This window comes from Sarcophilus harrisii, chromosome 5 (genome assembly GCF_902635505.1).
Source record: "Sarcophilus harrisii chromosome 5, mSarHar1.11, whole genome shotgun sequence".
Lineage (NCBI taxonomy): Eukaryota > Metazoa > Chordata > Mammalia > Dasyuromorphia > Dasyuridae > Sarcophilus > Sarcophilus harrisii.
Window position 1 is genome coordinate 85,899,586 of NC_045430.1, and position 14,957 is coordinate 85,914,542.

Below are 14,957 nucleotides of genomic sequence, written 5' to 3' on the forward strand. Positions count from 1 at the left end.
TGACTTCTAACATTAAAAAGACCTATATGCAAAGGTAAGAAAGAGATTGAATTGGAGTTGGAGTATAGTAAATTATGTTTAGAAATGGGATTTAGATAGAAAACCTATTTAAATTTATTACATGATTTTTCTTCCATAATTGGCAAGAAATTTTGGAAATGTTAGCCTTGAATGCATGTCAGTGTAAAGATAGAGAATTTTAATTTAAATATATGGTAATTCAGCTCTTCAGCCTCCTGGTAATGGCAGAACTTCTGGTCACTTCTATTTGAACCTTTATCTTATACCTCTGAATTCCTTTTCTGTGTTTTTTACATTTCTGAGGATAAGTGACTGACTACTCATTTTAAGATGGCTGTGTATAGGCTTGGAGTTGATTTTATGAGTCTGAGAAGTACAGACATCTTTGGTCTTAAGTCAATATCAGTTGCCCTTCAGGAAAATGTCCTTGTCAACTATTCTAGGGATTCTTGGATAGTATGAGTGGCAGCCCATGAACCACAAATATTTATTTTGACTTACCAGAAGACATGAATTTAAAGAGAGTCAGAAGATGAAATATATCACTGTTTTTTAAATCTGTTAAACTGCTTTATGTTCTGGTGTTTATGTCAACCTTTCAGAAGAGTATAAAAATACATATTATTGATGCTTATGGTTCTGTCAATGTGAGCCTGTGACACATTGTGTCTTTTTGTGTTCAACAGTTCTTTTATTGAGAGAAATAAAAATCTGTTCCACATTTGATTTACATTTTCATTAGGTACCCCATTATTTCTTTGTTGGACACTCTAGATAATAGCCAAAACTAAACTTTCAGTTAAACTTCTCTGATGTGCTGTGATAGAGGTCTAATAATCAAGAGTGAGAGAAAAGGAGACTGGTAAATGTTCTAAATGGTCAAGTCCTCCAGTTCAGAACTTAATAGACTATATATGTCTAACCCCAGATCAGAGAAGTTCTATAATATATGAAGAGTCTCAGGCCTGATGGCCCCAGAAGTGGTTGTTTCAGGTTGGTTAAGTTGGGAACAGGTCCACCTATTCTGGAGAATAATTTGGAACTGTGTCCAAAGGGCTATAAAATTGTGCCTTTGGCTCCTTGACTCAGCAAAATTACCATTAGGTCTATACTCAGAAGAGATGAAAGACAAAGAAAAAGGGCCTGCATAAATACAAATATTTAAAGAAGGTTCTTTTGTGGTAGGGGAGAATTGGAAACTGAGAGGTTACCCCTCAACTAAGGGATGACTGACCAAGTGATGCCGTGATTGTGATGGAGTATTGTTGTAATGCTATTATTCTTGTTGCAGGAGTTCTTTCTTAATCACTTTTTTGCATCACTCATGAACTTCTTTGGCATTATGATGAGGCCTGTGAATCCCTTCTGAAAATGATCTTCAAGCGCCTAAAAAAATCACATTATTACAAGGGAAACCAATTAAATTCCAACACAGGTATAAACATATTAAAAAAAAAACACAAATTCACAGACTCAAGTTAAGAATTGCTGTTCTATGGACTTTTTTACAAATAGAAAAAAAGAGATTATTTGTGTAGTTATGATTATTAAGATACTTAGAAGGAATTATTATTATTAATGGTTATCATTATTAAGTTCATATAAATAGAAGGAATGAGTGCAAATATTGTGTTGGAATGATCACCAAAAAAAATAAAATAAAATAAAAAATGAAGCCAGCTAGGTGGTTCAGTGACTAGAACACTGCAGTCAGGGGGACCTGAGTTTAAATCTGGCCTCAAATACTTGTCATTTACTAGATGTATCATTTTGGACAAATCACTTAATCCTGATTTGCTCATCAAAAAAAAAATGAAGTGATGAGAAAGAGAGATGCACTTGGAGAAGGAGGAAGGAAGACATAGTGTGAAGAAAATATTTTCAAATAAAAGAAGCATGCAAGTAAGAGCCTTTATTGTGAAAGGGAAAATGAAGGTGAAGTTATACACACAAATACACACACATATCTATATCTCTATATATGTATATATATATGAATTATATCTTTCTATCTATATATATGTGTATAATATATATGTAATCTGTGTATGTTCACACACAAATATGCATACACACACTCAGTAGGGCATAAACATTTATCTTATCCAATATTATTGTTGTTATTTTCCAGTAAAGAAAGAGAAGGGGAAGATGATAAATGATGTGGGGGTAGGAATGGTAACAGGGAAAGCAGATAAAAAGAGGCCAGAAAAAAAAGAAAGAAAGAAGGATAAACAGGAAAGAAAAATAGAATGGAGAGAGATACAAGGGCTCACACATAAAATAGAAGCAGATCACAGATGCATTAGAATCCAATTATATATTGTTTATAAAACACACACATGAAACAGAAAATATTACATAGCATTAAAAGAAAGAGCTGGAGCAGAATCTATTATTCTTCATTCAGTTAAAGTTAAAAACAAACGAGTAGCAATAATGATTTCAGACAAAGCAAAAGCAAAAACAGATCTAATTTTAAAAGATAATTAAGAAAAGTATATTTTGCTAAAAGATACCCTAGACAAGGAAGTAATATAGAAATATATAGCAAGTTTCTCTGATAAAACCTTTTTTTCTCAAATATTTTGGAATAAACAGGTAGGATTCAGAAAGAGAAATCTCCATAGTCATATGAAACAATGTCCTAAATCACTATTGATAAGAGAAATACAAATTTTAAAAAAATTAAAAAGAGAAATGTAAATTAAAACAATACCACCTCACATCTATTAGAAAAGACAAATACTAGTGGGATGATGGAAAATAGGAATATCAATAAACTACTGAGAGAGTTGTGAACTGTTCCAACCATTTATTGTTTAATAAGTTTAGTAATGTTCAATTCTTCAGGATCCCATTTGGAGTATTCTTGGCAAAGATACTGGACTGGTTTGACATTTCTTTCTCTACCTCATTTTATACATGAAGCAACTGAGTCAAATAGGGTTAAGTGACTTGCCTGGGCAAGATGGCAAACATCAAAGACTAAATTTGAATTCAAAAAGATTGAATCTTCCTGCCTTCAGACTCAGCACTGTCTCTGCTGCTCCACCTATCTGCTCAGTCCAAACATACTGGAGAACAATAATATAAAGGACTATCAAACTGTGCAAATACTTTGATCTAGTGAGAACACTACTAGATCTACACTCCAAAGAAATCAAAGAAAAATGAAAAGGCCTGATCTGGACAAAGTATTTGCATCAGCTTTTTGTGAGGTGATGAAGAATTAGAAAATGAAAGTTCATCAATTGAGGAATGACTGAATAATTGTGATGGAGGACTATTGTGCTTTAAGAAAAGAGGACTGGAATGGTTTCAGGAAAAAGAAAAAGAAAAAGAAAAACAATAACAGAGAAAATGACAAGACCAATATATAAACTGAATCAACGTTAAATGAAAAAACAGGGAGCACTGTGCATATTATTACCAGTATTATAATGATCAACTTTCAAAGATCAATAAAGTGATTCATGACTCATGATGAAAAAAAATGTTATCTACTTCCAGAGAGAACTAATGAACTCTGAGTGCATAATGAAATTTAATTTTCTCATTTTCTTTATTCTTGTGATATAGGCAATAGAGAAATATTGTTCAATGATTTCATATATAGAATTTTATGATATTGTTTACCTTCTTTTTGTTGGCAGAGAGGGTGAGACTTTGGATCTCAAAATTTAGAAAGAAATGAGTGTTAAGAATATATATATTTTTAAAAAGAATGAATCACAAATAGTGATATTTAATAGACTAAAGGCATTTGGATGAAAGAGACAGCTATGAGTAAATGAGAAGCACTCTTAATATTTCCTCAGATCATACTTCCCAGGCTCTGGTGGACTCTTGTGAGTCAAATTGACTTTAATGAAGTACAAAGATGAATATCAAGTTTATTGTCATATATTCATAGATATAGAACTGGAAGTGACTTCAGAGAGTATCTCTCAAATTGAACTTTCTCATTTTATAAATGAAGAAATTAAGGCTGGGAGAAAGTAAGCGATTTGCCCAAGTTCATAAAATGCTAGTTATTTTAATCTTGAATTAGAGTCCTCTGACTGTAATGATTAAGAACAATCTTCCCATTATAGCTATCTTTTCTTTAAATTCCAAGAATTTCAGAACATTCTCCTTTATTAAAACTTCATGTTTCTACTAACCTTAGTTAAGATCAGGGAAGCAGAACTCTGTAATTCTGTATTTTTGATAACTTTTATAATAATTAATTATAACATAGCTACTCAAATTCTCCAAATCCACATTGTTTGGTATTGAATTTCCTTTACAAGTGAATAGAAAGAATGGTTTTTCAGAAAACACAAATTAATTAATTAATAGGATTTTCATGAAATTGTTTCAGTTTTAAAACTCAGTTTAAGAAGATTTAAAAGAAATTGCTTTAAATTATTTCCCACCAAGGTTCCTAATGAGCCATTTCCCTGGTTTTATAGAAATGAAATACTTTTCACTACCATGGTTGATGTCATTTTCCTCTATATGCCCAATTCATCATTCAGAGATTTGTGTTAAGCCAGATCCAAGGTACTGGATGAAATTTTTTGGTTAAAGGGTTAATATTACCCAAGGAATAATAACCTGGGAGAAGATGATATCCTTCATTCAGTGCCCATACTTAGTAACTTAATGCTCATATGTCATTTACTCTACCCAAACTGGCTTTTTTTTGGACAGTGTCCTATGCAACTGTATTCAAAGCATTCTATTATATTAGAATTATTGCTTAGTCCTAAGCTATAAAAGATAAGTTAGATAAAACAATAGCACTTTTTTAGTATTTTAAAAATTGCAAAACATATTAAAAACATTTCATTTTATCTTCACAATAACGCTTTGGGGGGTGGACATTAGATGCTATTATTGTCATCATTTTACAGATAAGCAACCTGAGGCAGAAAACAATTAAATGACTTTCCCAGAGTCATGTGGCTATAAAGTGTCTGAGACTTTCTGACTCCAAGTCCACTCTGTTACATAGATATTAGGTGCAGAGATTCTGTAAAAACAGCTAACAATCAGATAGGACAAAACCATAATCACTTAATGTGTTAATCCTCGAAGGAAGATTTATAGTTTCTAAGTGTGAAATTTCAGGCAATGTTGGATGTCACAGGAGAAGGTTTTGGGACAAAATTCATCCTGATTCAAAAGGCAGAAGAAGACATTTGTACAGTCTAATCAAGATTTTAAAATTGTGCCAGCTCTGTGTCACTTCTACATTATTTCCATAGGGGTTTTGAAGCTTCACTGTGACTCATCAACTAGACACATGAAAGAAATACTTATTTACTATGGGAAGCTTCAGAAAATTTCAGGAAGGGAATTAATAATGATTCCTGAACTATTCCCAAATTCTTAGTGCTTGCTTCTTCTTCAAGTAATACTTTATTTACTTTTGTATATAAAAGCTGCATCTTCCAAAAGTGTAAACTTGAGAAAAGAGGCTGTTTACCTTTCTGTCTTTGTATTTCCAGATTCTAGCATAGTGCTTTTATGCAGAGCAGAGATTTAAAAATAGAAATGTTTTTAAATGTCTTTAAAGGGTTTAAAGATCATATACTTTCATGATCATTTTTTATTTTACATATAGAGTAGGGTGATGTTGTCTTGTGTCATAGAGGTATTAAGCAACAAATGTGGGATTTGAATACAAATCCATAACAAAAACCTCTATGCCACAGAAAAATTAAATTCTCTGGTGTAAAAGATATATGTAACAATTAAAATTGATATTGCATAGTTACATTCATGATCACCCTGCAAGTTGTATCATAGGTGGATTCCTTTTCCCTTAGCTGATGAAACTTCCTAAACCTTAACCATTAAGTTTCCTCCCATTGCATTCTATATATAAAATACGCACTGCCTATGATTCCAATTTCATCAGAGACTAAAAATTAAAGATCATTCTGTCTAAAAAAGAGATCTTTTAAAAATAATTAGTCACTTCCTGAAACTTCCAAACAAAAATATTTTTATTAATTTTTTTATTTCATTATACTATTCTTCTGATGCAGATGGTCAGCTGCTCTGAAACAGTCTTAGAGAGCTTCCATAATTTGTCCAAGATTAACTTAAACCAACAATTGGCCTCTTCTCCATAGTAATTAAGTGCTAGATTTTGAGCTTTCTATCACAAAATATGTGGACCTACCATTTCATTTTTGCAGCTCCTGAAAAAAAGACAGAATAAACCATTTTCATACTTACTTTTCTGGCATGAAAAATTTAACCTCAAATATCCCTGGCTGTCACTCAAAAAAGATCCTTGATGCACGCCTAAAGATTTGCATTTGACCTTCTGTCCATACTCTGTTTTGCAAAACTAGAATGACATTTTCCTAGGCAGAGTTTGAACTGGAAAGAATTGCCCCAAATTTTCATCTTTCAAAATGCTAAAGGCTCATAATTTCCCTCCTTAGATTTAAAATGAAATTACTCAGAGATCTTGTCTCATTTTAATTGTAAATAGTATTTTCATGTGTCCCAGAAACTTAAGGGAAGATAAGGCCACTGAAAAGCGATAGGAATGTTAGCACTTGCCTCTCTTGATGACAGAGAAAAATGCCCAAACTATCTAGGCAGGGAGACAGGTTCCCTCCAAATTATACGATAACATATGAGGAAATTTGTTTGATCTGTGCACTATGCTGTGTTCTTGGGGATCAACTAAGTGCAAAAATAAAAGAGCCTTTAGGGACCTACTTTCAAAAGTCACTAATGAGTCTGCAATGTAATTAATCTTGATAAAAAGCTTGCAATAGGCAGTTGTGTGAGATAGGAAGATACAAGAAAACCATAGGCTTAGTGTGCACCCAAATGCTGTGTAAATTATCAAGTATCAGTGCCATTTTCCTATCTGAAAAGTGCCACTGTCAATTAACCCAGTGATTTTTGACTAGGATGAGCTGTGGAGCACCAAGGTCTGTTCTGGCTTGCAAAAAGACATGAAATTAGGGAGAATCATAAGAATGCATGTTTAGCAGTACATCAAGCTGCTTTATGATCTCATATTTGTCTCTATCTTTCTGGACACTATAACAATCCTTATTATTATTTCTTAAGGCTTTGTCAATGTCAACTTGTCAGAGTCTTTTTTTTTTCTTTTAATGAACCATTACTTTTGTCTCCAGGAAACAAATATCTGTATTACACCTAATTTACGTTTTCATTAAATACCGTCCTATTTCTTTTGGGGACACTCTGGTAATTACCCAAATCTACATTTTAAGTTAAACTTTCCTGGTGTGCTTTGGCAAAGGTCAAAGCAACCAAAAAGTAACACAAAAGGGCTAAGTTATTTAAGAGGTCAGGTTCCCCAGAACCTGAACATAATATACGATACGCATTTACAATTTCCACAACACAGAGGCTGTATATTGTATGCAGTGTCCTAAACCTCATGGTGTCAGGAGTGGTTGTTTTTGGTTAGTGGAATTGCAAATAGATCCAAGCATAATTTGGAGTTATGACCAAAGGGTAATAAAACTGCATATCCTTTGATGCAGGTATAATAATAATAGTAATACTAAAAGCTAACTACTATTAGGTCCATAATTGGAAGAGATCAAAGACAAAGAATTCCATATGGGCAAAAATATTTATTGTGGAGTTTTTTATGTGGTGTCAAAGAATTAGAAATTGAAAGGATATCCATGAATTGCAGAATGGCTGAACAATTGATGGAATATGATTGTTATGGAGTACTATTATGCTGCTATTTTTTCTATATATAATATACTATGGCAGGAGTTCTTAATGAATTTTTGCATGTGTCATAAATTCTTTTTGCCAGCCTGCAAAGATTTGTGAATCTTTCTTAAGTTGACGTTTTTAAATGCATAATATAAAATTTCTAGGATTACAATTGCTTTCCTCTGTAATCATTAGAGTTATAGTTCTCAAAATATTAAAAACACCAACAACTTGACAGACACCATATTTAACTTATGGAAGTTAAATATCTGTGTTCTATATATCACCACATAGCTAGATAAAAGAAATGGTTTTTAAATTTATCATTATAAAGGGAGTCAGAAGGAGCTATTATTAATATTTTATATTTATCCTTAATAAGGCAATTAGAAGTCTTCTGAGGCTTGAATTTAAGGAAGAGAGATGCACAGGTAAGATGGGGAAGGCAGAGGAAATGTGGAAAAAACTGGGACATTGATGCATTGTTGGTGGAGTTGTGAACGAATCCAACCATTCTGGAGAGTAGTTTGGAACTATGCTCAAAAAGTTATCAAACTGTGCATACCCTTTGATCCAGCAGTGTTACTACTGGGCTTATATCCCAAAGAGATTATAAAGAAGGGAAAGGGACCTGTATGTGCACGAATGTTTGTGGCAGCCCTTTTTGTAGTGGCTAGAAACTAGAAACTGAGTGGATGCCCATCAGTTGGAGAATGGCTGAATAAATTGTGGTATATGAATATTATGGAATATTATTGTTCTGTAAGAAATGACCAACAGGATGATTTCAGAAAGGCCTGGAGAGACTTACACGAACTGGTGATGAGTGAAATGAGCAGGACCAGGAGATCATTATATACTTCAACAACAATACTATATGATGACCAGTTCTGATGGACCAGGCCATCCTCACTTCAACAACAATACTATATGATGACCAGTTCTGATGGACCAGGCCATCCTCAGCAATGAGATCAACCAAATCATTTCCAATGGAGCAGTAATGAACTGAACCAGCTATGCCCAGAAAAAGAACTCTGGGAGATGACTAAAAACCATTACATTGAATTCCCAATCCCTATATTTATGCCCACCTGCATTTTTTATTTCCTTCACAAGCTAATTGTACAATATTTCAGAGTCTAATTCTTTTTGTACAGCAAAATAACGTTTTGGTCATGTATACTTATTGAATCTAGAATATTGGATCACATTACAACTCTACTAATAGTGCAACAATGCCTCAACTTTCCCTTATCTTCTCCAACATTTATCACTTTATTTTTTTGTCATATTGGCCAATATCATAGGTGTGAGGTGTTACCTTAGAGTTATTCTAATTTACATTTCTCCCATTTAGAGCACTTATTCATTTGCCTAGAGATAATTTTAGTTTCTTTATCTGAAAATTTCCTTTTTATAGCTTTTGATCATTTATCAACTGAGGAATTCATAAGGCCATTATGTAAGATATAAAATTATACCATTACATTCATTTATGATGCTTTTTAAAATTATTTCCCCAAAGGTCTGGTATTCCTTCTGATTGCATTTGTAGTCTTTCATGAAAAGAGGTGAAGTGTAATTATGCCTACAAGTCTTTTACTGATTTTTTAAAAAATATTTTTATTATTTCTCCAAAAGGTATTGTTTATTTAAATTTGAAGAATTCTTAAACTCTCATTCTACTTATTTTGAATAGATTTTTTTATTTATTGTTCATCCTGCTAAATTTTGTTGGTAACATAGAGGCATGATTACTAAAGTCACTGGTTAATGTGTTACATGTATCTAATCTATTGCACTGATCTACCACTCTATTTCTTAGCCAGTACAAAATGGTTTTGATGACAGCTGCTTTATAATAAAGTTTTGGCTCTGGTTCTGGTATTGCAAGGCCACCATCCTTTGTCTTTTTATTTCATAAATTCCCTTCATAATCTTGATCTTTTTGTTCTTCCAGATGAATTTTGTTAGTTGTTTTCCTAACTATAAAATTTAATTTTGGCAGTTTGATTGGTATGTCAATCAATAAGTAGAACAATTTAGGCAGAATTGTCATTTTTATATCCATTAGCTCAATCTACCTATAAGCAACTGATATTTTTTCAATTATTTACACCTAACTTTATTTTGCATGAAGAATCTTTTGTAGTTGTGTTCATACAGTTCCTGGGTTAGTCAGGCAGGTATCTGGCAGGTAGATGACCTCAAATCTTATTTTCTCTATAGTTATTTTAAATGGAATTTCTCTTTCTATCATTTGCTGCTGGGCTTTGTCAATAATATAAAGCAATGCTGATGATTTCTATTTATTTTATACGCTGTGACTTTGTTAAAGCTTTTAATCGTTTCAGTAGATTTTTGGATGAATTCCTAGTATTCTCTAAGTATATCATCATATTATCTGCAAAGAATGATAATTTTATCTCCTTGTTGCCTATTTGAATGCCATTAATTTATTTTTCTTTTATTATTGCTAAAGTCAACATTTCTAGTACAATAATGAATATTACTGCTTATAATGGGCATCCTTGTTTCACACCCCACCCCCATCATATTGGGAATGCATCCAGTTTCTCCCCATTACAAATAATGCTTACTGGTTGTTTCAGTTAGATGTTGCTTACCTTTTTACCAGAATGAGCAATTAAGATTTATATCACACTAAATCCTTTTTTAAGGAAATTTCTTTTCTTTAACTACATTTGTGTTTGATTATGTACTAATTTCAGATCTAAGTCCCAAACTATCCTGTATTTGCTCAGAATAATAGAAATCCATTTTGTGTTGAAGTCACTAAATAATATGCATATACAAATATAAACCAAAATATAAATTATATCTTAATATATATACATGTCTACACATTTATATATTAGATAAATGAAATTGCATCTAAATTCATAAGAAAATTCACCAAAATTTAAAAAGTCAGTAATACAATGATAAATGGATATTTTAATGTTTCTCTTTCACAAAAGAAAAAATGTAATAGAATCAATAATAACAGATAAAATTCATATACTGCTTTAAAGTATTCTTTATAGTATATCTATTTTACCTTCCTTGCTCAAATACTATGAAAATTCCTAGTGTTGAACAGAGTTTGAAAATAAGATTTGATAAAATAGCTATATTACAATCATTTTGTTTGTTTATTGGAAAGCAGAATACTTTTTTCAATAATCAATTGCATTTTAAGGTAAACGTAAATATATAGGTATAAGTGAATAAAATATAAAAATCACCTTTTATAGATAAACAAATGAAACAACATTAAACATTTTTCTCTAGTAATTTACATACTACTCTAAACAGAAATGCATGAAGGAAATGAATCTTTAAAGGAACTGGGTAGTTTGTGGTTTTTATTTGGTTTCCTTTATTTTTCTGGTGTGGGTTTTTTAAAAATAATTACTTATTTTGTGAGAAAAAAATCTTTTTTACCTTGTCTTTAAAGGCTTGCTTCACTTGTTGGTTTCTTAGGGTATAAATGAAGGGGTTCAGCGTAGGGGCAATAGAAGTATTCAGCACTGCTACCCCTTTGTTCAGAATCACTCCTTCCTTTGTTGAGGGTTTGACATACATGAAGATGCAGCTCCCATAAGAGATGGAGACAACAATCATGTGGGAAGAACAAGTAGAAAAGGCCTTTTTTCTTTGCTGGGCAGAGGGAATTCTCAGAATGGTTTGGAGGATGAATGCATAAGAGAGAATCACTGAAGCCAAAGTGACCATGAGTGTGATTACAGCCATGGAAAAAATTACAGTCTCTAATACTTTAGTATCTGTGCAAGAGATCATTAGCATTGGAGAAGGGTCACAGGAGAAGTGATCAATCACATTGGAATCACAGAAATCTAATTGAAGGCCCATGATGACTGGTGGAAAGATAAGGATAAAACCTGCCAGCCAAGAGCTGATTACAAGGTGGCTACAGACTTTGGGGGTCATTATATTCATGTAGTGTAGGGGTTTGCAGATGGCCACATAGCGATCATAGGACATGGCAGCTAGCAGAAAAAATTCTGTTGCACCAAGAAAGATAAAAAAGAATACTTGGGCCATGCAAGAATTATAAGAAATTGTTTTTTCTTTGGTTACTATACTGACCAGAAACCTTGGAATGGAAACAGATGTAAATGATATTTCTAAGAAGGAGAAATTCCTAAGGAAGAAATACATGGGAGTCTTGAGGTGAGAGTCCAGCAGAGTGAGAGTGATGATGGTCAAGTTGCCAGTTATACTCAATATATAGGTGAGAAACAGAAAGAGGAAAATCAAGATCTCTAACTGTGGGTCATCTATCAGTCCCAAGAGAATGAACTCTGTCACTGATGAATGATTTCTCATGGCTCATACTTGATGTCTGCAGGTGAAAATAAGAGAAAAATAACTGAGATAAGTTACAACACATTGATTAGAAAACTCTATTGTATAGAAAACAACTCAAGGCAAAGTGAAAGGAAATGGTCCACAATATATAGCTAGAATGTAGGCTATGAAATCCAGGAAAGAAATAGGATGTGTCCTGCTTCTGTCTATCCAGTTTTCTTAAATCCCAACTAAAATTTCACCTTCTATAGGAAGCCTCTTGAATCCATTGCACTTTCTCTATCTCCCTTTCCTTCTCTCTCTCCCTTTTCATCTCCCTCTTCCTCCCTACTTCTCTCCCTCCCTCTTTCTCTCTCTCTCTCTGTCGCTCTTTCCATCTTTCTTTCTCTTTCTCTCTCTCTCTCGGTCTCTCTCTCTTTTTCTCTCTCTGTCTCTGTGTGTGTGTCTCTGTCTGTCTTTGTCTGTCTTATTCTGAAAATGTATTTATATTTTAAGCATAAATGCAAGCACAACTTGTGGGATGCCTCAAGTCTGCTTCATGATTTTTTAAAATTTCTACTATATTTCACTTTTTTTTTGTGATAAAACAGATAGCTGAGATCTTTCCTAAATCTTGAATCTATCTTGATCTCACCAGTTAGTATTTAGGTCCTTCTCAAAAGTTACAAGTATGTGTTTTTTTCCCTTGATTATCAAAGAAATTGACACGAATGTTTCATTAAAGAAAGGAGGGACATAATCCTGTGTCATACAGTACAGACCATACTACAAAGTCAAATCAATGTATTATTAATCCACATTCTTTGAGTCAAATTGATCAACTCGCTGTGTATGCATCTGGCTGTGATCAGCCAGGTCTTTCTATCTTGCTCCCAAGGACACAGTGAATAAATATTTTGGATGTTTTGCTAAAATCCAGATGCACTATAGGCATTGTATTCCCTTGTGCTACCAATCCAGTCATTCTGTCAGGGATGAGGTGAAGTTAGTCTGGTATGACATATTCTATAATAACATGATTTTTTAAAAGGTGATCACTTCATTTTTCTAATTGCTAAGAAGATTACCTGTTCCTCTATTCAAGAAGACACTTACTGTGTTACTATTACTGTACTAAGTTCTGGAAATACATGGGCAAAAATCTTCTGCTCCGAAGAAATTTATATTCTCTTTAATATTTTCCCATGATTGAAGTTAAATTCAGTAGGTATTTCACATTCCTCTGTCCCTCTCTATAAATTCTCAAGTATTCTGAAAAAAGTTAGGGTGCTTATAGAACAAAGACTCAATAATCATATGCTCAAGTTTTATCAGAGGCATAAAATTGTTGAGTTGATAATATTAAAAAGCATTAAGTATTAAAAGTTTGCATTGATCCTAAAAATAATATAGACTCAATTGAATCTGTCTATCAAGAGAATGGCAGGTTCACACCCTGCACTCAAGGAAAATCAGTTTGACAGCTAAAAGAAGAATGGTTAGAGGAAGAGATATAAATCTGAAAAAGGGAACCAATTTGATGCTATTGCAACAGTAAATGAAAGATATCATGATATAAATAAGGTTGATGGCCTTCTGAGTGCAGAAAGCAAGAGAAATGAAAGAGATGATATGCTTCACATGGGAAGCCTCTCAGCAATTGTTGAAGTCACACTCCACTCCTTATGGAAATTATGAAGACAAACAAAAATTTTGATTTTATTATAGTAGATTTGTCAACCATGATGAATAATATGCAGGAAGAAATGTCCAGAAAGGGACCTCTACCCTAACAGAAGACCGAAAGATAATATCTAACTATGACAAGAAAGAGAAAACATACTTACTTTTTCTGATTAGCCTTGATACATTCAGCTGTAAGTTTTAATGCAAATTTCATGCATAATTATTTAAATTAAGAGAGAATATTTGGGTTCAACTAGGGGAGAGTTTAGTGTTCAAGCACCCCTTTTTATTGCCTTATCTGTCACACAAATGTATAAAGTTTAGAATATAAAAGACTGCTTGAGTTGTCCTACTTTAGCCAATTAAATGAGTATTTTTCACGCCTTCTCAACTCTTTATTAAATGTTAGATATTAGTTACTGGAAATGTGATTTATGTAAGTATAAAAACATTTTCCTAAGATTCTGAAAAAGTAAATAAAAATGCTGTAACAAATGCAAGATAATCATAGAAACTTCTCTGGTATATCATTTACAAGACAGTCTTTACAGAACCATAGCTTCTCCCTAACAGGTCCAGAAAGAATTTATTTGTTTTTCTCTATCTCATCTCAGAGGGAGTTATTAAGAAAAACAAGGAAGAAGAGTCCTGAGGGATAGATAAGAAGATTATATTAATACATGTATATCCTAATCATATTTGACAACAAACTTCAACTATTATATGAAAATTGCTATGCTATGAAATTTATAGGCAATTATTAAAATGAAGTAATCTCTGATTTCAGTGGGCATATTTTCTATTGGGAGAGGATAATAAAATTAGTTTAGTAGGGAATGGAGATTAACAACTGGGGTTCTCTACAAATGTCTCCAATAGGCTGAAATACTTCCAGCATTCAAGGACTGTTTCTTTCTTTCTTTCTTTTTTTAATCTGTATCTTCCATGACTAAGAAAATGCCTGGCATATAGTTGGCACATTTATTTAAAAAGTGGGAAGAAGGAGTGCACATTATTTCTCAATTTAAATATGCCCAATGGACATGAACAGGCAGTTTTGAGATAACGAAATGAAAATCACATAAAAATGTGCAAATTATGCACATGTGCAAAAATTGAGATTGGCTAATATGACAGAATAAGAAAATGACAAAAGTTGTAGCAGATGTGATAAAATTAGGTCACTAAACTCTATTGGTAAATCTGTATTGATT

The 14,957-nt window shown here is 32.7% G+C and overlaps 1 protein-coding gene across 1 annotated transcript; it reads right to left on the reverse strand.

The window, feature by feature from the left end:
• Positions 1-11,157: 11,157 nt before the first annotated feature.
• Positions 11,158-12,143, reverse strand: LOC100934536 (olfactory receptor 6C76-like). The gene has a single exon (XM_012550969.3). The coding sequence runs from the start codon at positions 12,094-12,096 to the stop codon at positions 11,158-11,160; it is 939 nt and encodes a 312-aa protein (XP_012406423.1). The 5' UTR covers positions 12,097-12,143.
• Positions 12,144-14,957: the final 2,814 nt, after the last annotated feature.

What these genes read in the sequence shown, in the direction of transcription:
- LOC100934536 (XM_012550969.3), bottom strand. Translation starts at nt 12,096, where the DNA reads ATGAGAAATCATTCATCAGTGACAGAGTTCATTCTCTTGGGACTGATA.